At 39.2% G+C, this 23,424-nt stretch overlaps 1 protein-coding gene across 1 annotated transcript in view; it reads right to left on the bottom strand.

Moving 5' to 3' along the window:
• Positions 1-1,326: 1,326 nt before the first annotated feature.
• DCHS2 (dachsous cadherin-related 2) overlaps positions 1,327-23,424 on the bottom strand; it is a 227,994-nt gene continuing 205,896 nt past the window's right edge. The window contains exons 18-22 of the mRNA XM_074375400.1: positions 20,980-21,131; positions 11,228-11,358; positions 9,088-9,374; positions 8,001-8,133; positions 1,327-6,167 (exon numbers count right to left, since the gene is read on the bottom strand). Coding sequence (XP_074231501.1) covers positions 3,544-6,167; positions 8,001-8,133; positions 9,088-9,374; positions 11,228-11,358; positions 20,980-21,131 — 3,327 coding nt within the window. The 3' untranslated portion in view covers positions 1,327-3,543. The remainder of the gene's footprint in view (positions 6,168-8,000; positions 8,134-9,087; positions 9,375-11,227; positions 11,359-20,979; positions 21,132-23,424) is intronic.

Genomic DNA, 23,424 nt, shown 5'->3' with positions numbered 1-23,424 from the left:
AAATTCAAGCTCTTATGGTCAAATGTATGCTAGTTCACTGTCACCTAGCTGTAGGCTCACAACTTGATAAACTTCAAGTTTCAGATAATGGAGGGAGAGACTTGAAAGGAACAGATAGGAAGGAGGAGAAAAAAGGTTCCTTAAAAACAAAAAAAAGAAAAAAAAAAGCTCAATCCCTCAACAGGATGAGCCTATGAAAGGTAAGTGATTCGGCAAAATCTTTATACTTAAACATTAAAAAATTTTTTTAATACAAGTCCTTACCCTCTCCTTCTTGCATTTCTCTACCCATGCCCTAAACTATTCCTTTTTAGATTTAATCCTCTATTTGCTCTTCCATCCTTTGATCCTTCTCTCCTTCCCTCCTTTCCTTCCTCCATTTCATAATAAGTAAAAGCTACTTTCAGTGACTCACACTGGAATGCAGAGCTTCTGCAGCTTCCCTAATCCTGGTATCCTTCTTGGACAGCATGATTATCCATAAAAACTCTCTCCAGCAATGACTGAACAGATGACTCTACACTTTGGAGCTCAACTGAAATAAACTCAATGAGATTGTCCGTAACATCATTGGAGAATCCACTAACCATGTTCACGCCCCATCCTTCATTGCTTTGAAGTGGGTTAGTATCTTAGATCCTTTTAGTTTTGTCTTGTTTATTGTAAAAATTAAGGTACATGTAAAATGGCAAAAAAAAAAACACCCCAAAAACCAAACCAAAAGTAACAAAGCAGATGCTTGGGTGGAAATAATTTTTAAATTATCAATTCATTTTCATCATCACAACTTCTGGAAAACACAGCAAGGGGGTGCTCTGAAACTGAGGGTAAAGACTCTGAGAAACACAGGTCCTGTCTCACTGGACATCTAACGTGGGCCAAGTGTGCACACGTGGCGGCAGCCAATAGTTTTCAGTGCATTTTAGTATTTTTAAAGAACAGTTAAATGATCAAATCCCTAAAGATGCAGCATTTTCCCCTTTCTTTGCCCAGGAATCTGTTTTGGAAGCCAGTTCAATGATTACTACTAGGACATGGAATTTTGATATCCATTTGGTCCTGATTTACACCAGTATTTTAAGGCTGCCAACAAGAAAGTCCAGAATTTCAGGCAGCCAAAATTCCACAAGAGACAACTGTCTTATTTTATAGCTTATGAATTTGGGGCTTAATACGATTTTCCACTAACAAGTTCTGTACCCCCTCCAGAGTGCTAAAGCCGGTGTGTAGATCAGCAGAGTAACACAGAACACATGAGGCAAGTTAATATTCAACTTGAAGGAAAACTGCAAATTATATTGTTTACGTAGGAAAAAAGCTCTCTAGTTGAAAGGGCTGACATATGATTTATTGCAAACACTTAACCAGCATGTTCACATTTTCACTCTCAACCCCATTGTAACAGTCATTTGGTGGTGGTGTGGCATTTGTTACAGGATTAATAAAGTCATCAATTAAAAATCCACTAGATGCTGGTAAGGAATAGTTCTAAATACTTCATGTCTTCTGCTTTTATTAACTGTCCAGAAGAAATGCAGAATCCTGTCCAGAATGAGTAATAAAATCACAGGCAAATAACTTAAGGAAGAGTTAGACAGTCAACTTTTTAAGCATAAGTAAATGAAGAACCTGGTTAGTTAAAAACAACAACATTTTCTCAGTTCCTAGAAATAGTTCTGTTGTAAAACCAAATTTCCACGTATACTTAGGAAAGAAAATCAGTACAGCATTTCTTCATATGCTCAAAGTAATCTTCTGAAGGAAATCAAAGAGAGTATAAATATTGGAATGCTGAAATAGTAATTATTATTATTTTCTAAGAAAAACCATGAAATCTTCCTCCCTGGATGCTATGAAGAAAAGTAGACATGCATCCAACCTTTAACATTTAAGTATTCCATGCCTAAATGACTTGCCCTAGGATTCCAGGCTTGTCTAAAAACCTTCATGTTTCATACAATTTCTAATATACAATTGATAAAATCAGCATAGGAAGTCTTAGGATTATTTATCTCCCTGCTTCCTACAGTGTTTTCCAGTCAAGAGAAATCAATTATCTTACATAATTTTACAGATGAAGCTTACTGAAACACACACACACACACACACACAAACACACACACGCACACACAATGGAAATATTTCTATAGCTGAATCCCACACTAACCACTAAGAAAACTGCACCTCATGCCCTCTGGATTTGACAGTAGAATCCTAAGCTCTTATCCAAAGCCTGACCATGTTGCCTACCCTGGATGATTTCTGGACCATCATCAGCAGGGTGTGTTCTTTCCTGGAAGCGATAAGAATCTTGGATGGATTCTCGGGCTCACCAGACAGAAGGAGATTGCATAATCCATGAGCATCACACAACAGCACTACGTTTCTGAAACAGTAGCTGTACAAAACAGAATTATTTTAACCAGGTCACCAAACTGCTCCACCTAATGACAGTTAAAACTAAATATCAGTATGAATAAAGGGAAGAAAGACTTCTGACCTCCATTCTTAATTTTTATAGTAGAAATATTTATATAAAAAAATCTTCATTTCGAAATATATTGCTAAATTACTCTATGAAATTCATCATTAGCTAATAACATAATTTTATCTATGCAAAACTATGTAACTGACACAGAGTGGATAAATTATTTCTCACCAAAAGTTACTGTATCTGGAGGAAAATTAAATGAAGATATACATATACAAATTAATCTTCAGAGTTTAATGTCTGTACCCATACCATGTTACAAGACAGAGCTTTGAAAAAAATCATTCTATTTCTAAAGAAGGCCAAGGAAACATGTCTTAGGTGGCAGCCAACCATCCATCTATTGCTTTTATCAATACTTGCCCTCTATTAAGACATGCATTTCTGGTTAATCAGGAATAATTTTTGTATTTGGCACATGACCAATTTCATTCTTAATTTCTCATCAGATTTCCAAAAGACAGCATATTAAATTCGGGTTATGGCCAAACTCCACAAGTTTGGTACCTGGGGCAAAGTGGAGACCTGCGTCTCTAATATATCAGCTCTGCAGAAAACTGCTTCATTTAAAAATTTGTTTATCCTTCCAAATTTCCCCTCTCTGTTACTTTCTGTCCTACACTCATTATTCAGTCTTCACCAATTTGTCTTATAAATAGTGGTATAATCAATCAACTGTCATGTGGCCAGAATGCAGTGTACTTTACTTCCATTTGTTTTCCTGTAAACATTTTGGCAATCAGTCAAGTTCATCGCGTCCTTTGGCAATGTAACCATACAGAAAATCAGGTATGGCAGAATACACGCTATTTAATATATATATATACAGTCTTGAGTCCTGAGAGCAAAACATAAAGGTTAAAAGCCAGGGTAACTTCTCATTAAGGCTGGAATAAATTTGATGAACTTAAACGAGGGGGTTCTAAAAACCCAGACTAAATTATACCACTCACTCGTACATAAATGAACTCAATCTCGAGAAACTTGCTTGGGAATGTTTCGTCCAATCATTCACGACCAAGGGAGAGCAGGAGCTTGACATCACAGTTGTTTTATATTTGAACTTCATCTGCTGCTTTAAGTTCATGGCGGGTACCCCTCAGCTGTGTTCCTAATAACCCTCCATCCGACAGCAGTGGAGTCATGACGGGGGTCTGCGCAGTCAGTAGGGAAAGGGATGGAGAAAAACTGGGAGTCATGGCTTCCGGCAGAGAATTGTGATGGTAGTGAATGGGGGAGTGTGGGTATTTCTGAAGTACCTGACCCAGGGTTATGGTTGGCATTCTTGGTGGCACTGCTTTAATCCCAGGCTGGGCTACTGCTGTTATCAAAGGTGGTGGAAAAACAAAAGATTTCTCTTTTGGAATGTCAGGCATATGTAAATGCTCATCCTTTAGTTTTGCAATATCATTAAATACTGAGGCAAGAGGTTGGAACTTGGGTTCCCAGCTGAGGAGACAATCCCAGTGATAGCTGCTTTTGACATCATGATCAGAGTTTCTCTGGGCTGAAGGAGCTGCACATCCCACTTCCTGATCACCCGAAATAAAGGTGACCTCTTTTCTGATGTCAGCCAGGATGCCTTCTTTTCCCTCTCTCTTCTTTAGCGGCGGGAGTAACACATTATTTTGAACATAGGTTGCACCACAGCCTTCTCCTTGGTCTCCTTCCTCAAATGGATGGTTGGCATCTGCTATTTCAGTGGTGACCACCACATCAGTTTCTCCAGACAAACAGGAGAGCTGGTCTGAGTCCCTTGGGATTCCTGAATCTGGCACCCTGGACTCCCGATCACTCAGAGCTGAGTCAGAGTCCTTTCTGTAAGGGTGATCGTTGATCCTCTGGATTTCCTTATCTTCTGCAGTTTCTCCTTCCACAGAACAGTGGCCACTGGAGTTTGAGTGCCTGTACAGATCTGCAATGTCCTTCTCCATGATTCTTATTAAACTCAACCATTCAGGCATGGAGTCCACGGGCACCACCTCATTCCCGTACTCATTAGTGTCCTGGAAGGGCTGGAGCACAGTGGCTTCCCCGGCTGGTCTCAAATGGATATCCAAGGATGACGATGTTTTCTTTTCTTCATAATTGTTTACTGCATCTTTTGGTTTATGTCTTAAAATCAGCACGAGGAGAATGAAGATGAGTAACAGAAACGCTAAAAAGGAGACTATGAGACTGATGGAAAAGCTGATAGCGGATCCTGCTGAGTGTTTTCCTTCCAAGGAGAAAGACACATTCACAAAAACAGTACACGATGCAAACTTGGAGTCTGGTTTGGGGCTACGAGCAATTATTTTCATTTCAATGGTGTCTTCTTTGCTGACTTGACTTTTTATTAGGGGAAGGGCTCGACTCAAATAAATATTTCCAGTAGTTTTATTTATTGAAAAGAAAGGAGATGGGGTTTCGAGGGAGTAAAGAATAACTCCGTCGATACCAGCGTCTCCATCTGATGCTTCCACTCTGCCAATCAACTGCCTTACGTTATTCTTTTCGGGGAGGTTGAAAAAATATTGATCCTGAGTGAAAATGGGTTCAAACTCATCTATTCCTTCAATATCCACCCAAACCATTATGGAGGCTGTGGAGTCCCCCTTGTCTTTTGCCTGAACTGTGAGGCAGTATTTTTGGTCATTTTCATAGTCAAGGTCTTGCTTAGCATGAATATCCCCTGTTAAAGGGTCAATGAGGAAGAGATCACGGTCGTGAGGCACCTCGGGAGGGACAGAGCAGGGTGATACAATAGAATAGGTCAGTTCTCCATAAGGACCTGTGTCAAAATCCAAAGCGTTTACAGAACAGATGGTGGAGAAGACAGGCCGATTTTCAGGAATGACACAGTTTAAGCTGGGGAACATAAACTGAGGTGCATGGTCATTGTCATCAAGGACACTGATGAACACAATTGCAAAAGAAAAATGCTTCTTTTCTTTATTAGAAGCTTGGACGGTTAAAGTGAATTTTACTGTTTCTTCATAATCCAGCAGTTTAATCAAATAAAGAACTCCGGTTTTTTCTTCCAAGCGAAAATGCCCCTTCTCATTTCCAGAGAGCAGGTGGTAGGTGATTTCTGCGTGGGAAGCCACGTCGCGGTCATTTGCTGAGACCACAGTGATGGGACTCCCTGGAGGGGTGCTTTCTTTGACGTGGGCATGATACTCCAGGCTGCTGAACGTAGGGGGGTTATCATCCACGTCGAGTACTTCTATTGACACGGTGGCTGAGGAGCTCAGTGGAGGGCAGCCGTGGTCAGACGCCAGAATGACCAGCTTGTGACTGGCGGCTGCTTCTCTGTCCAGGCTGTGATGCAACACCAGATAACCAACTGGCTTGTAAGAACCCTCGGAATGAATGAAACTTGTCTCCACGTGGAAGCTGTTCTGTGAGTTACCACTGATGATGGAATATTCAACGTGCATGTTTTCACGGGTCCAGTCATGGTCAATGGTTGAAAAGGTGACAAGTGTGCCTCCAACTGCGGTGTCTTCACTCAAGCTAAGGTTATAATAGTCTCTTGCAAACTCAGGGGCAAAATCGTTCCTATCTTGTATTTCTATCTCCACTAAGGTAACAGCCCTCAGGTCAGGAATTCCGCCGTCACTGGCTTCAACAAGAAATCGAATGGTTGATTTTCTATCCAGAAGTAAGACAGGATTGATGGTAAATATTGTGCCTGAAAAACAAGACATAAATTTTCAACATGGTGAAATAAAATTTTCATGTTTCTTTTAGTCAGCAAATATTCACTAATATGTAAAATTTGTTTAGTTGTGTTAAAGTGACAACCAAGAGTAACTCCAAATAGAAAATTTAAATTACTACATTTATACTTTTGTAACACTTAAGATTCAGAAATAATATTCACTCTATTGCATATGTGTGCTACTTGAAGATGACCTTGCCACAAATTTTTTTCAATTTTATTTTTGTATTTTATATAAAAGTAATTTTATATTACTTTTTAAAGAAAATGTACTCTTATTTAATAATATATACCTCAATCTATCACCCACAGACACATGTATAGAGACATTCTGGCATAAAGATATTTATTCTGAAAACACTGGATGACAATCATTCTAGTCAAATGAAAGTAGTCAATATGATCATGTAGGTTACAACTACTGCTTAATTCTAGAGATGTCTTTCCTAAAGCTCTTGGCTAATTCAGCCAGTGGATTTTTCCTCTATTGATGAAATATACTTAATACATTTATCATTTTAAATATAGAAATATATAATTTGTATATGTCTGTAATGGTATTTTTCTAAGGTAAAGATGTGTTTTAAGGATGGTCTCTAAGAAAGAATACAAAATGCTATCATTTAAATGCCACATTTCAGTTAGAGTGAACCATGAACTAAACTGACTGGGTAATATTTAATATTTTAAAAAGATTCTAATCAAGAATCTGATCGAGTCTTATTGTGAAGTTTGTTGATAATGCAGAGCAAGGAAAAGTCCCACCAGCTGTGTGGGGACATTGCCTACCTCTTCCTGTCACAACACTCCGAGGGCCTCAGACTGGTGTTCTGTGACTAAATTCTCCCTTTAGGTAATCCTGAGGTTCTTTTTTAAATTGAGAATATAATTGGCATAAAATTGTATTCGTTTCAGGTGCACAGCATAAGGATTCGATATTTGTGTATGATGCAAAATGATCAGCACAGTAAAGCTAGTTAACACCATCACCCAGAGGCTAACTTTTAAATCAGCTCTCACTCGTGAAATGATGCAGTGGTGGGTGGAGACGGGGACACCCAGTGTGACACGTCCCAGGCCCTGCTCTTTTCTGGAGTGTGCTCTGCTAGGGACAGGGCTTTGCTAGTTGTTCATCTTTATCAAACTTAGCTTGAATGTCTACTCCCTGTTAACATTTCTCTATACGATGCTTAACCTTTCTACACTGGATACATCTACCTGCCTGAATCCATTTCACAACCGCAAATGTCTTCATCTCTGATAAAAATTCAAAGAGCCTTGGAAGGCGTCAAGTACACCAGAACATCCTCAATGATTTTCACTTTGGAGAGATGCTCAAATCATTTTCCTTTTTCAGTTTTTTGGGTCCTTGTTGAATATATGATGCCATGACTGAACTTCTTATACTTGGCTTGGGGAAAAAAAAGCTTCCAAACTCTGGTAACATGAAGTTCTCCATTCTAAATGAACACCTTCAACTTCATTTTGATTCTTGTTGGGAACTGGGATAATTCACTGGCCTGATGGACTGGTGTTTACTCTGTTGAGGTCCCTGAACTTCTGCGCATGTGCCAGCATTGAATCAACTCCTTTGGCTTTCCAGCCATTGAGATGTTGGAGGAGAGAAATGGAACAGGGATTTGCTACCACAGCATTTGACGTGAAAAGAAATAGGAAGGGGGTGTCTATGATACCAGTGGGTTGGGGGGATGTCCTATTTTAGACACATTTGGAAAGGATTCCTTCCAGTTTCCAGCCTGTAGCTCTAACCTATGAACACTAAAGCCACTCCAAACAACTCACCATTTGTAGGATCAACTGAAAATGTCTTAGAAGAGGGAAGGATCCTGTAGGAAATGTTCTCGTTGCTTTCCACATCTGTGGCCGCCACGGTCAGCACCGGGTACCCCACAGGCACTGATTCAGGAACAGTGACCTGGGGGAAAAGGAGAGAGATGGACATTGTGCTTAAAGGCTGTAGCTCTTTTCATGAGCGGGGCCAGAACACGAAACCATTTTATTCATTTTGCTTACGGAAAATACAGAGAACCTGACTGTGTTAGGTGTATTCACTTACAGCATTGCCATAGTAGGAAGATTGTATTAGTAGTTCCAGAAGTCAGGAAAACAACATTTAAAATTTTTCATTCAATTTTAATCTTTATTATGAAAAAAATTTCCTTCTGAATTATTTCTGCATGGTAGAGAATAACTAATATGTTCACTAATGTATTATTACACTGTACACTGGATAATTGTGTACATTGGATAATTTAACAAGCCTTCACAGAAGACCATTACTGAGGTTAGTTTTTTCTCCTGTCTTTACAGGTCAATCTTGCATTTGTCACATTCAAAAGTCCTGGGGCCAATTTTCAAGTCCTTAACTGAATGCGGTCAATTGTCCTTACTTCTGTAAACATATACTATGCTCCAAAATCTACAATTTCCACTTTGCAGTTTTCTTCATGATTCTTTTCTGCAAAATGTTAATCAATATATTGAAAAACATGCCTAGGAAAGAAAAAATTTTACCAAATGAACTGCAGATAATCCAAACTACCTGATTGTCTTATCTGTGGGTTTGCAAATATCAGGTGAGTTCCAGTTATTATAAACAACTAGATCCCAATCCCTCAGCACTAGAAAAATGGTGACATAAATTCATATGATGACATGTGATACATATTTAAGAAACTGAATGACAGAGTCAATCCCATATGTACTTCTATCCTCCATGTATTAAACACAAAACTCTCAGCATCCTCTTAGGCAGGGAAAGCAGTGAATACTGTCTGTCGAAATCAGCCTGTTAACAGAGGTAGGTTGACATCACTTCCTAGTCTTTTTAGTTTGGGCTACGGTTTCAGCATCCCTTTAAGCTCTTTACCTGGTAAGAGTCTTGAGAAAACACTGGTGCATTATCATTGATGTCCAGCACATGGACGATGAGGGTCCCCTCGGTGTGATGCACCAAGTCAGAAATTTGAACCTGCAGCTCATATTCAGTAGCCTCTTCAAAATCCAGCGTTTTCACTAACACCACTACTCCTGTGTTCCGATCAACAGCAAACTTGGTTCCAGGATTACTCTCTTTGACGAAACTAAAGATGAAAGCTGGATTCGAATCTACATCATGAACTGATATCCGAGTCACAATTACACCAGGCAAAGAATCTGAAACAGTCAGGACCAATGTCAGTCCCCATTAAAATTCATCCCTTGAAATACTTTTCTTTAATAGCTCAATCCAAGCATTTTTATTTTAAGTTCAACATGGTTTGCCATTTCTTGGCATGATTTCTCATACAAGACTCGTGACGAACAAACAAAAAGGCTGAAGAATTTATAAGCCCAATAAAAGTGAAAATTTACCACTGAGTAGGGAACTGAGGAGGGAGGGTAGATTCAATTTTTATATTACACTTTTCATCATCTGTTTATAACACAATTCCAGGACCAAGACACATTCTAAGCCACTATCTAGTTTCTGTATCCAAATCATATATTCATGGGGGATGTGCGTTGGGAACATTACGACTCAAAACGTTAATACAAAATGTAAAATTTTGAGAAGTAGGCCAGATTTAAACAAAAATATTTGGATACTGAAGTTAGAGATAGATATTTAGTTCCTTGTATTTATTTTTGTAAAATAATTTCTTCTGAGTGGCACATACTGGTTCTTTCTCTTAAAAATCTGACTTTCAAAATTATCAAAATTATCTATAGAAAGTATACATCATACTAGTAATGAAATCAGATCTCTAATGTTATTCACCAAAAACAAACTCACAAAATAGATGACACGGTAAATGTCTCACATGCCATGTGTGTTCTCGACCCTAAACCGCCATGAAAAGGACTTTGTTTTGAAGCTGCTAGGGTACAGTGCAGGTGCATAGAAGATGCCAAGACCTTCAGAATAGTTCCACTGTGTGTGAGAGTCCTAATTTTCATCTTTCAAGTCTGAGTATTCCAACCGCATCTGACCTCATTTAGCATGTTTTGATTTATTCAGTTTGTCCTTATGCTGTATTTACACTGGGCACATTGCTGCATTTTGATTCCAATGCATGTGCTTTAGAATAGTACCTTCAGTAAAAGCCAATGAAAACAGATGAAACAAGTGAGAGGCAAAAATGAGCAATTTTTTTTTATTGGTAGGCTATTTTAGAATATTTAAAATATTCGTAGATATCCTTTTATGGAGAAGTTTCTGGAATACAGCCCTCTGTGAGATGGGATGTTTATAATTTGTTCAGAAATGGAACATAACAAAATGTTAGGCACACTTTAGGAATATGTTGGATATTAAGAGTGAAAGGAGAGAGGCCACTGTTTGCAACTTCAACTCTAAAAAGCTGGGTTGGGTTTGGCCAACAGTACAGCTGTTGACCATAGGCAGATTTGAAATCATAGACTACTGAGTCCTCATACAAGCCAGAGACCCAAGCAATTAAGATTAATCAGCATATCACGTAAAATTCTGTATTTTCAACCTCTACCATTTACATGGTAAAAATTTTCTGCAATTGTTGATGTTCAGTTTATACTAGAGGAAAATGGTAACTTTGTGCAAGGAACACCCAGCTCCTCCACTTATGACTTGTCGTTAGTGTCCTGCACAGACTGACAGAGTTATCAGCCCAAGAACACCGCTTCCTCGCAGGGGAGCTTCAGGGTGATCATCACAGTCAACAGAAGATGCTTCTTCATGGAGTAGAGCTCACTTTTGAGAAATGTCCATACACAAAAAAGAAGCTATGTGGAGTGGTGGTTTGACCTTGGGAAACTGGCCTCCCGCTGATTTGTATGCAAATCCCAACTTTTAACATTTAACTCCTTTGACATTCGCTATTTAACTTTTGACCATCATTTTTTATTCTGTAAAATGAAGGCAAAAACTATTTATGTTGTGGTTGTTGAGAATCGGAACTCATAACTAACATAGCACCTGGTTGAAAAAAAAATGGTAGATAATAATATACAAGTTACTCAAAACCACTATGTTGAATCACCACACTTACTTTCTGCAATTTCCACTGCTTCAGAGGGGAGAAATTCCGGAGCATTGTCATTTGTATCAGTCACCTGTATCTCAATCACACTTGTACCAGAAAGCCTGGGTCTCCCTTTATCTGTGGCTTGCACAATCAAGCTGGTTTGGAAAAGAATTGAGGAATGTTATCCATCATCCAGAGAATAAGAAAACAACATGAATATCAGATATCCAGTTGAAAATTTAAAAATGAGCTGACTAGCTACTTTTATTTCTCCCTCTGGCTTTTCTAAATGGCATCACTTAAAACTTATTTTATAAAATGGTAGCCTGAAATTGATCTATTTTGGGTATATTTAGGGAATCAAATCCAGTGAGCCACCAGGGGGTCATGAAGTGCTGAAAATGAACGAACTCTTTCTGGGAGACACAGGGTAAAATTCAGTCCTTCCCTACTAAGAACAACCTAAAAAGTAAAACACCAAAACCTGCTCTTTGGATAAGTGGACTGCCTCCACCCCGCCACACATGGCCTGGATATTGCTACATATTTCCATTTTACTGCACCAACAAAACATAGAGCCACTAAAAGATTGCTTTGTATTGTTTTTTTCAGATCCAAACTGCACGTCAATCAAAATTGTAGAATCAGAACTGCAGAAAGGGCACTGCCATGAAGAATACACATACGACAGATGTGTAATTGACTAGGACTGTAAAGCAACGTTCAAAGTCCATGATCTGCACATAGTGATCCAATCTCTCTTGGATGATGGTACAACCAGTTATTCCAGCAACCAACTTAGAAACCTTATTAGCATTTTCAACTTCTCCCTTTGTCACCACCTTAACAACACCCAACTAGTTATGAGTCTTATAGATTTTATTACCTGAATATCACCTGGATCAGTGTCCCCATCTACTTCACTCCTACCTTCAGAGCCTCAGATGGGCTAATCGGACATCCTGCTTTACAGGAACTGAAAGGTTTCCTGACATGGGACTTTATTATTTTTTTAAAAGCAGGACAGTCCCAGACAATCTAGGATGCATTGATCACTGTAGCCCCATCCCCTCATCATTACCTGGCATGCTGTGTGTTCATTATATCTTTTCTCCACTGGAGTGTTTGTTACTCACCAATCTTCCTACTGCAAGTCTCATCCGATTTCTATTCATCCTCCACATTCAACTGTTCTATCTAAAATCTCGGTTTGAAAATTTGACTCCCCTATTTAAAACCTTTCTTTGGCATTTCATGTCTACAAGAGGGTAGTCTAAGCCTTGAGCACACACGCATGACCTGCTACAGCCTGGCTTCTGCCTGGAATCCTGTCCCTACGCCCTCACATCTCTGTAAGCCCTCGCTGGCCTCTCATCTGACTTCATGTCCCTCTCTCCATCGCATAGCACCTGGTACGCTCTTCTTCACCCTGTCTTCTTAATGATTTATTTGTCTGCCTCTCCCATTAGTTCTTTGAGGGCAGATGTCTAGCCTTATTTGATTTTCTTTAAATATATGTTGAGTGTTGGTTTCTCAGAATTTATCCAAGATCATAAATCGATTAGATGCCAGAGCCAGATTCCAGCCCAGGTCCTGGTTGACAGGAAAGCTTGCACTCTTCTATACGATACTCTTCAACATGCCTCTCTTACTGTGTGTCTATCACACCCTAATGTGTAATCATTAGCTTTGCACTCCCCTCTAAACACGATGACTTCCAGGAGGACAGCTGACTAATAAAGCAAGCTGTCAGTCAGAAGATGATCTCCATTTCACCAGTGGAATTAGTATCAGTCAGTTGGTGATACTATCTTTTGAGAAACCAGGTCATGGAAGTGGACATGTTGTTAGCTTACCTGATAAGTGTTCTTAATCATCCAACTTTAAATTTTAAAATGATGTAAAATAAGCATTAACCTTTTGTTGGGTTGAATTCTGGTTAATAGCAAATGATCACCGCTTACCTACCATTCACAAAGCGCACAGGCTGCCTTCTGCACTGTTGGAAGCTGGGACATCAGTAAAAACAACTACTTGAATTTCACATTTCCTGAGTCTAGGAATAATTCCCCATGGACAGTTTGTTTTGTTAGCATGAACGTAAGTCAGGTACATATGGAAAAATTTTACTAAAATAATCAACTCATAATGTTCTCTGCCCCTGCGGCGTGGCCCTCCCCAATGTCATACTGAAGTCTCAGCCAAGACATCAAAGTTACGGCTCTGTGGGCTTTTCCACTACAGCCCTAACCGCCCTTATTTTCACAGCGTTATGATTTCAGAGGTCCTATGTAATGCCTACGTCAGGTTAAAAAAGTGAGAGTCTTTGATAGAGAGAGACATACGATTCAATTTCAAAACAAAAGGACAAGTAAAAAGTTTCTCAGTGGCTTGAAGAACAAATGAAAAGTAATGAAAGTAGATCCCCTGAGATTCTACACATGACTTCTATGAGACTTCAAGTTTTCTGTGACGGCTCCTTGGCAGTCTTTGTATAACTATTGGTTGTGGCCAGTCCAACTGGCTCCGTGTTCCAGGACTGCTGTCCTGATTAGGAAATCAAAAGAGACTCTGCATGAAACCGACCAGATGAAACCAGTCTCATTCTAGTTCAGAGCTTACTTCTATCTCCCAACGATGGGACGCTTCTTTTACCATGTTAAACTTTAAATGAGACTTCGGCCAGGTAGGGTCTTTTCTGACTGCCTTAATACTGAAGATGGTGGTAGAAAAATTTTCAAAACTCTCTCTCAACACTATATTAAGTGTCTCCCAAGAGTTAAGTGTTCCTTCTGAAATTCGAAGAGAAACAAAAGTATCAGCCAACATCGTAACACCTCTCAAAGGAAGAGCTCTGACTTCTGGCTATATCTACACAGGTTTTATTTCCTCTTCCTCTGGAGATTCTACTCTAACGATGGCAAAGGAATTTAATGTAAGGTATATGTTAAGGCTAAAAAGAAAATGGGAGAAGGTATTAGTGAGTGGAATGGGTGAGAAGTTTCAACAAATTTCGGGAAAATGCAAGCAGATTGAGGGATAGTTACAGATTAGTGGATCAGCAGAAACTATGGAGTAAAAGGTATTCTGCATTTGGAGGGAGATAAGAATGAGAGAATGAGTGAGAAACAGATTTGACCCCACATAACCAAGGATAAGCTCAAAACATGGCAAAGGGCTGTGTGAGATACTGGGCTAAAAATAGGGATTTCAAAATTGTAGAATAGATAAACAAGATTATACTGTATAGCACAGGGAAATATATACAAGATCTTGCGGGTAGCTCAGAGAAAAAAATATGACAATGAATATATGTATGTTCATGTATAACTGAAAAATTGTGCTCTACATTGGAATTTGACACAATATTGTAAAATGATTATAAATCAATAAAAAATGTTAAAAAAAAGAAAGATTATTTTAAATTCAAAATACAGAACAATCAAGTCCCCTTGCCCATTTCTCTTCAATCCCAGGCAAAACTATGTCCGATGTTCATACTCAGGGTGAGCAACACTAAGAGACTGTCCCTGGAGAATAAAAACCCCTCCCAAAGGGAAAAAAAAAATCTCTCTATACACTGTCATTTGTATGTCATCCTGCAAAGCAGTCAAGTTCCTCTCTAGCTCATCTGAAAGCCAAGTGTGCTGGTCAGTGAGTTCCACAAGCCCACAGAGAGATTCTGACTTCACTGTTGCCTTGCTCAGAACCAAGGATCATTAGTTACTTACAGAAAGCCTCCAGCATGGAAAAGAGAGCATAAAATAGACAAAGGGAAGAAACAGATCCAAAGGAAACAGAGATGTTGAAAGTGCAAAAGACAATGTAAAAACAATTCTAAGATAATGCGTAACACAAGAACACAATGCTGTGGAAAAGCTGAAAGATGAAGGAAGAGCTTTTGGAAATTAAAAAAATATATATATATAGTATCCCAAAAATGTTAAACTAAAAAACAAAAATAGAGAAAGTTTAGAAGGTTATAATTAAGTGAATCTCCCAGAAAAAAACGGAACAACAAAAATAAACCCACACACAAGAAATGGAAAGTAGGGAATGAAATATCACTGACAAATGATGAATTCTGGCAGTCCAACATTTGATCGTCAAGAGCTTCCTCATCACCAGGCAATGGTCTCTCTCCAGTTGTGGACCTCAATATTATAAACCTCAGAATGCTTACTCAGCCTTGTTTGAAATGAAAAGAAATTCTAGGTCACAATGGCATCCATTGAGAAATCAACAGAGGAAATAATCCTACCACATGTTTGAAAATGAACACTCGAAGGCTACCATTTTGGCCCTCGTTCACAGACAGAAGTTTACAGCATTGAGGAGGACTTGCATTCTGGTGATGGCAGAAGGGAAAATGAACAAAAGCCCTGTTGGAACACTGGCCAAATAAGGCAAATTTGTGATTTGAGTTGAAATCTATACATGTGATACTTCTTTTTATCATAAATTATAATTCCTGTCTCTGAAATTTATGGATGCTACCTAGGACAGGAATTCATAACCATGAAGTTGTTTGATTTCTGGAACCTGTGGTGTTCCTGGTACATATTTGTTCTAGGACATTTTATTTCCTCACTTAATCTGTAAAATGTTTTTGTTAATGCAAGTCAATCTGTTGACTTGAGTTTTCGATTAACCTTACAGTTTCATATTAATCAACCTACAAATACAATAGTGTGTACTTTATCTTGTTAGAAAACAATTTGGGACAAGTCCATTCCCTGCAAACTCCTTAAAATAAGGAATATTTTTTGCAGATTCTAATCCAAACACATTCTGAAAGCTTTTCCTTTCATGTAGTCCAACCTCTCTCCTTGGTTTCCATGAAACCACCTTTTCCAGGTTCTGCTCCTATCTTTCTAGTCCATAAATCTACTTTGCTGGCTCCTTTTGCTCTGTCTGGCCCTCAAATGGTGATAATCCCCCAAATTCCCATTTCATATGGTCTCCCTAGGTAATTCCATCTTACACATTTTCCCTGGATGAATCCCAAATCTAAATCTTGAATGAAGATCTCTTTCCTGAGCGCCAGATCATTATTTTTAATTCCCAAAGATGTATCTTTACTTCTGCTCTTGCACTGGCCCTTTAAACTCAAAATGCTTAGGAAAAAAAAATAATCCAATCCCTGTCGAGTCTTCTTCTTGCTTTTCCCACGTGGAAACTTCAGAAGCATTTACTACCTCCTCCCCTTGTTCCTATAGATTTTGTGTCTGAATCAATTAGTAAGTATGACCCCTCCTTGAATTCCCACAGCTTCTTCCCCGTAACAGACCTCTCACAGCTGTGGTTTAGCTTAACCAGTCTGTGTGATGCTGGTTCTCTGTCCTGCAAGACATCATCACCAGACGTCTTTTAAAAATAAAGATCTGAACATGCACTCAATGCTGATAATTTTATATAGCTTACAGACTAGAGTACAATTTCCAGTATATGGTATATAAGGTCCTTCAAAACTTGCCTGCAACCTACCAGCCTCTCTTTTGTTGTTTTGCTTTGTTTTTCACATCATAGGATGAGATCCCCTCCCCCAGTTTTATTGAGATATAATTGATATGCAGCACTGTATAAGCTTGAGGTATACAGACAGCATAATGACTTGACTTACACATACTGTGAAGTGATTACCATAATAATAACCTTAGTTAATATCCATCATTCGCATAGATATGGAAAAAATTTTTTTCTCTTGTGATGAGAACCCTTAAAATCTCCTCTCGTAACAACTTTCGTATATACCATACACAGTCATCATGTTGTATATTACATCCCTAGTACTTATTTATCTTACTGGAAGTTTGTGCTTTTTGCCCATCTGTCTCCTACTCTTCCACACCCAGCCTCTTTTTTCATTACCCCACACTCAGCAGCTTCTCAGGTGCACTGTACCACTTGTTACTTCCAAATGCACCGAATGCTTTCACATATCCATGCCCTCCCTCATGCTTTCTGCCTTGATGTCGTCATGCCTGGAACGCCTTTACTCCCTTTTCCATGGGGAACCAGCAGACTGGAGGTCCAATTCCAGCCTTGCTGCTTATGAGTCATGTATTTTGGAAAAAATAATTAACATTTCAGCCCATTTGCTACCTTTAATATATAACTGCTTTTTTATTATTTCTTGCACAGTCATAATGAGAATTTGGTGGAGTATGAGTTTAGCATTGCTCCTGGCAATAAGTGCTCTTTGACCTTGAATATTTCTCCTACAGAAACTGAATTTTTAAACGCTTAACTCTTAATTTGCCTATGACCTTTTTGTTGTTCACTTTAATTTAAAGTCCCTCAAAAGACTAAAAAATCTCGGCCCTAAAGTGTTACAAGACTCACACGAATATTGATTACCAGCTTAAATAGTAATAAAGTCTCCCCACATCAGTTATAAGTCAGGAAGAAGAAAGCAGTTATTCAAATCCCACTTTTGCAGCTCATATATGTCCTGCCACAATTGCTGGTTGGAACTTAATTGCTATAATTATTTTAAGTTTCAGAAGTTTTTTTTTCGTTTTGTGTTTTGTAAATAGACAGGTATACGCCCTAAAGACTCATTCACATGATACAGTAGGAAGCCCTCCCTGCTAGGACCATTCACACAAGCAAGAATCTCAGTTCTACATTTCCTAGCTGTGTATTCTTGGCAAACAGCTTTACCTCTCTAAGCTTTAGTCCCTCACTCTGTAAATCTTAAGTCTGTTATGACAATTCAACACGTAAAGCAGGTGCTCTGTAAATGGAAGCTATTGCGATTATTAATATGCTTTATAGTATTTATAATTATTTTATTATAAATACAAATATCATTATCATGTGTATAATATATAACACGTAATATATAATTATAAAATAATATAATTATAATATATAAAAATTATAAATATAATTATTACAAATAATAATTTTAAATTATTGATATAAAGGGACTCATGTGCCTTTATATCCCCAGTTTCATGCTTGGTAACTAATTTTTTAAATTCAGAAATATCAGCCAGACAGAACTTAAGGTTTATTTTATTATCTGTCATCATCTGCCCACTGAGTTTCCCTATATGTGGTTAATATGAGAACTAAAAATTATTTACTTTTTATTTAATGCATTTATATTGAGTAGAACCATAACTGACAATATCTTTCCCCTTCTCCTTTTATATTGTAAAACGCAGGGCTGGAATTGGGAAAATCTTCAGTCAGACAAAATAGCAAAATTCAAAAGGTTAAAATAAAGTTAAATGTTAAATGATACCATTTCCAAAATCTTCACTAAAGGTAGAGCAGGCTGGGGGAAATCATTCTATTTTTCTCATTACCTGAAAGATCGGAGAAAGAACTAGAAAGGCAGAGAAGCCACACATAGCAGGAGAGGGGGAAAACTTAGAGAGATGGAGGTTCAAATTGTTCCTGTGGTGACACTGGAGACAGCCTGTGTGTGTGTTTGTGTGTGTGTGTGTCTGCATCTGTATCTCTACATCTGTGACCATGTGTGTAGATTTCAACTTCTCTCAGTCCCTGCTTCTCCCAGGAACTGAATTCTTCATGGGGACTCAGAGAGGGGCACTTTAAAATATTGGGACCAATTTAAATGTTGGGAACATTGAAATGATGATGCAAATAAGAAAAAGCTGAAAGACTTATACATGGAGAACTACAAAACATTGACTAAGGAAATTAAAGAAGACTTAAAAAAAATGGAAAGATATCCCATGCTCCTGGATTGGAAGAATCAATATTCTTAAAATGGCCATACTGCCCAACACAACCTACAGATATAATGAAATCCCTATCAAATTACCCAGGACATATTTCACAGAACTAGAACAAATCATATTAAAATTTATAAGGAGTCACAAAAGACCCAGAATTGCCAAAGCATTACTGAAGAAAAAGAATGAAGCTGGAGGAATAACTCTTCCAGACTTCAGACAATACTACAGAGCTACAGTAATCAAAACAGCATGGTATTAGTACAAAAACAGGCATATGGACCAATGGAACAGAATAGAGAGCCCAGAAATGAACCCACAGACTTTTGGTCAATTAATCTTTAACAAAGGAGGCAAGAACATACAATGGAATAAAGACAATCTCTTCAGCAAATGGTGTTGGGAAAATTGGACAGCAGCATGTAAATCAATAAAGTTAGAATATTCCCTCACATCATACCCAAAAATAAACTCAAAATGGCTTAAAGACTTAAACATAAGACAAGACACAATAAATCTCCTAGAAGAAAACATAGGCAAAACATTATCTAACATACATCTCAGCAATGTTCTCCTAGGGCAGTCTATCCAAGCAATAGAAATAAAAGCAAAAATAAACAAATGGGTCCTAATTAAACTTACAAGCTTTTGCACAGCAAAGGAAACTATAAGCAAAACAAAATAACAACCTACAGAATGGGAGAAAAAAGTTGCAAAAGATGAAACTGACAAGGGCTTGATTTCCAGAATATATAAACAGCTCATATGACTTAAGAAAAAAACAAACAACCCAATCCAAAAATGGGCAGAAGATCTAAACAAGCAATTCTTCAAAGAAGACATACGAATGACCAATAGGCACATGAAAAAATGCTCAATATCACTAGTTATCAGAGAAATGCAAATCAAAACTATGATGAGGTCAGAATGACCATCATCCAAAAGTCCACAAACAATAAATGCTGGAGAGGGTATGGAGGAAAGAGAATCCTCCTACACCGCTGTTAGGAATGTAATTTGGTGCAGCCATTATGGAAAACAGTATGGAGATTCCTTTAAAAACTAAAAATATTTACCATATGATCCAGCAATCCTATTCCTGGGCATATATCTGGAGGAAACTCTAATTCAAAAACGTACATGCACCCCAATGTTCATAGCAGCACTACAGATAATAGCCAAGACATGGAAGCAACCTGAATGTCCACTGACAGATGACTGGACAAAGAATTGCAGTATATATATTCAATGGAATACTACTCAGCCATAAAAAATAATGCCACCTGCAGCAACATGGATGGACCTAGAGACTGTCATTCTAAATGAAGTAAGCCAGAAAGAAAAAGAAAAATACCATATAATATCATTTATATGTGGATTCTTAAAAAATGAGACAAATGATCTTATCTGCAAAACAGAAACAGACTCACAGACATAGAAAACAAAGTTATAGTTACCAGCGGGGAGAGGGTGGGTGGTGGGATAAATTGGGAGTTTGGGATTTGCATATACTAACTACTATTTACAAAGCAGATAAACAAAGTATAGCACAGGGAACTATATTCAATATCTTGTAATAGCCTATAATGAAAAGAATATGAAACTATATATATAATATATATATATATAAAACTGCATCACTATGCTGTATGCGAGAAATTAACACAACATTGCAAACCAACTATATTTCAATAAAAAAGGAAAATGTCATTGAGCCTTCACTTTTTTTAAAAACAGTAACATCAAACATCAGCAGTGTCTATAGCTCAGAAGGCATTTCACAAATATTTCTAACGTCTCTCATTTAGGACTTAATAGCATCACACTTGCAAGAACTCTTAGAACTAGAAGGGACCTGAGAGTTCTTCCAGTCCAATCACATTTTCCAAATAGCAAATACCGTCTGCTACTCTCTCAGTGAACCAAGGGTGATCCTAATTTGGGTCAAAGGGAAAACCTATCTTACAGCTAAGCCGTATGTAACAGGAAGTCATGTCCAAAGCAACTATGTGGTCAGAAACAAAGCAAAATAGCTGGTCAAATGGATCTGAGTCTGGAACATACCGATAGGTGTGGGTGCCCTCGTAATCCAGAATCGCGTTTGCTGTTAGCACACCGCTCAGTGTGTCCATCTGGAATGCTTGCCCTTGGTTGCCAGAAAGAATGCAATACTCAACAAGGCCGTTTGACCCGCTGTCCAGGTCTGTGGCGAAAACCTGTGAGGAAGTGACTCTTCCGTTAGTTAAGGATTAAATCTGCAGGTGGGTTAAGCCTCTTTTTTAGAGAAATGCATTGAAAGAATCACATTGTCAAACACACTTTAAAAACAATGATCGATGGAATATTAGCCAATGGCTGAAGTTTACATTTATAATAAATAAATAAAGAAGACTCACCGAAACAATTTCCAAGTAATTTTCAGTAGGGCTACCACATGTTTTGAGCTAAATGAAAGAAGACCTAGATTTGGTGCTAACAAATTTAGATCTTGATGATTTATTTAATGAGCTGTACAAGCATGAGTGTTGAAGAGAAAACAAAAGTCCTGTATCATTCTCTGAGGAGATACATTATTTAGTCTGCTTTACATTTTAATCACAAAACTAACTCTATTAGTGGATTCAAGATCTCATTTCAGAACAAGTTGACAGATTAATTTTTGTCTATTTATTTTTATCTTCTATGCCCCTCAGCCATTGCCTGGGCTCACATCCCCAGTCATCTCTCTCCTGGTCATCTACACTGATGTCCTAGTGGGATTTTGCTTTTAGCTCCCTCTCCTTTCAATTTATCCTTCACCCTGCAGCTCGAGTTCTCAGGGGAGCCAGAACCTCACACAGCCAGCTACTTGGTACAGAAAGGCAGCAACTCACAGCACCCTTTGAGATCATGAGGAAGGGAAACGTACTTGCATCTGGGCAGAATAAAGTCCATCATGTCCCCTAGGCTGTACACTTAAAAGTGTTACAGTAGTAGGCCCCCCGGGAGGTGGATCAGCCAGGGTTCTCAGGGTGCTAGCAACACAAATCCACTGTGGCTAACTTCACCAGGAGAGAAAGGTATCAGGATAGCGTCCAGGTGACGCACAAGAATGCGAGCGACTCTGGGGCACAGCTTCTTTGAGTTGACACTGTCAAGATGAATCAGCTCTGATTTGTCTCCTTCCTGGTGACCTACCACCCAGGATTCAAATTCTGGGGAGAGAAAGTCTACAGGAGGCCGAGGGGCTTGACATCACCTGTCGCAAGGCGGGGAGGTCATGACCTTGACTGACAATCCCACCAAGACTGCATCTGGCAGTGGAGGGTCGGTTCCTACAGACATCGGTTCCTACAGGAAGCTGGGGGGCTGTAACCAAAAGGAAGGCGCATGGGCCGTGTGGTAGCAAAAACCAAGAAGTCCAGAGCCTTCTACATTCCTATTTATCTGAACAGGGAAATGGCAGCTCTAGTTTCCTGGAAACAAAATGATCTAAATATATGAAGAACGAAATTCACTGTATCCGTCCCTGCCTGAGCCCTCTTGAAATGTCTGTCACCTGAAGCACCGGCTGGGCTCTCTCCCTGTTGGGTGTACCTGGGCGTTAACGGGCGCTTCACCTTCATGTATTCCACTTGAGGGTCTAGCCCCACCCAGGAACCCGGGTGCTAAGGCACGTATGACAAGGTGCAGTGCAGCAGCGCCCCCGTGAGGGGTTCTCTGTGACCAAGGACACCCCTCGGTGGTGCTGGGATCCCCACTGAACAGGCATTGCTGGGCCGGGGTGCCAAAGACTATGAAAGAGAATGCCCTCACCTTCCTCTTAAAGTTACGGCTGAAACGGGAGTAAAGGCACAAGCCTTCTGGAGCAGGCTGGAACCTGGAGCAATCAGGCTACCATCATACAGAATTAATCTGCAAAAACAACGTAGGAAATTCTGGGGCACAGAGCTAAAACTCCATGGTCTTGTTTCCCCCAACAGAAGGGGGGTGTGTGCACCTGAACTGGACAGGAGTCACACGAAGGTGTTGCTCTATGTTCAGGTGAAGGCAGCACAGTCAGTAAAGAATGGGTGGAGGTCTCAGATCACCTGGTTCCCTGCCCCCATCCAGCCCAGAGAGCAAATCAGGAGGTGCTGGTTCCGGGCAGCAGGGTTACAAAGGCCAAAGGGAATGTTCCTTACGCTGCTGACTGGCAGGAAGGGGGTTTTATACTCATCTCCCGTGCAGATTCCCAAGAGCTTGTGGGTGTCCTAATGTCCAGGTTCTTTAATTCAAAGCATGAAGGGACTGGTAAACACAGGCATTCGTCCCGAAGCAGGGAGAGAGTCTACCAAGGATGGGTGGGTTTAAAGACTGAGCAAGGCCACCGTGTGAACAGATCCTCTTCTTCAGGACATGGGAGTCTTTTTCCTGAGATGGGGCTGGGCTTGAAATCAGCATATCTGTGCCTTTCACATGAGACGTCTGCAAATCCAAACGAGGGAGGCCTCCCATGTGTCCGTGCCTCCGTGTGTGCTCGCCTGGCTG

The sequence above is a fragment of the Camelus bactrianus genome, chromosome 2, assembly GCF_048773025.1.
Source record: "Camelus bactrianus isolate YW-2024 breed Bactrian camel chromosome 2, ASM4877302v1, whole genome shotgun sequence".
NCBI lineage: Eukaryota > Metazoa > Chordata > Mammalia > Artiodactyla > Camelidae > Camelus > Camelus bactrianus.
Note: the sequence above shows the minus strand (reverse complement) of the source record. Positions and strands in the feature narration are given on the sequence as shown.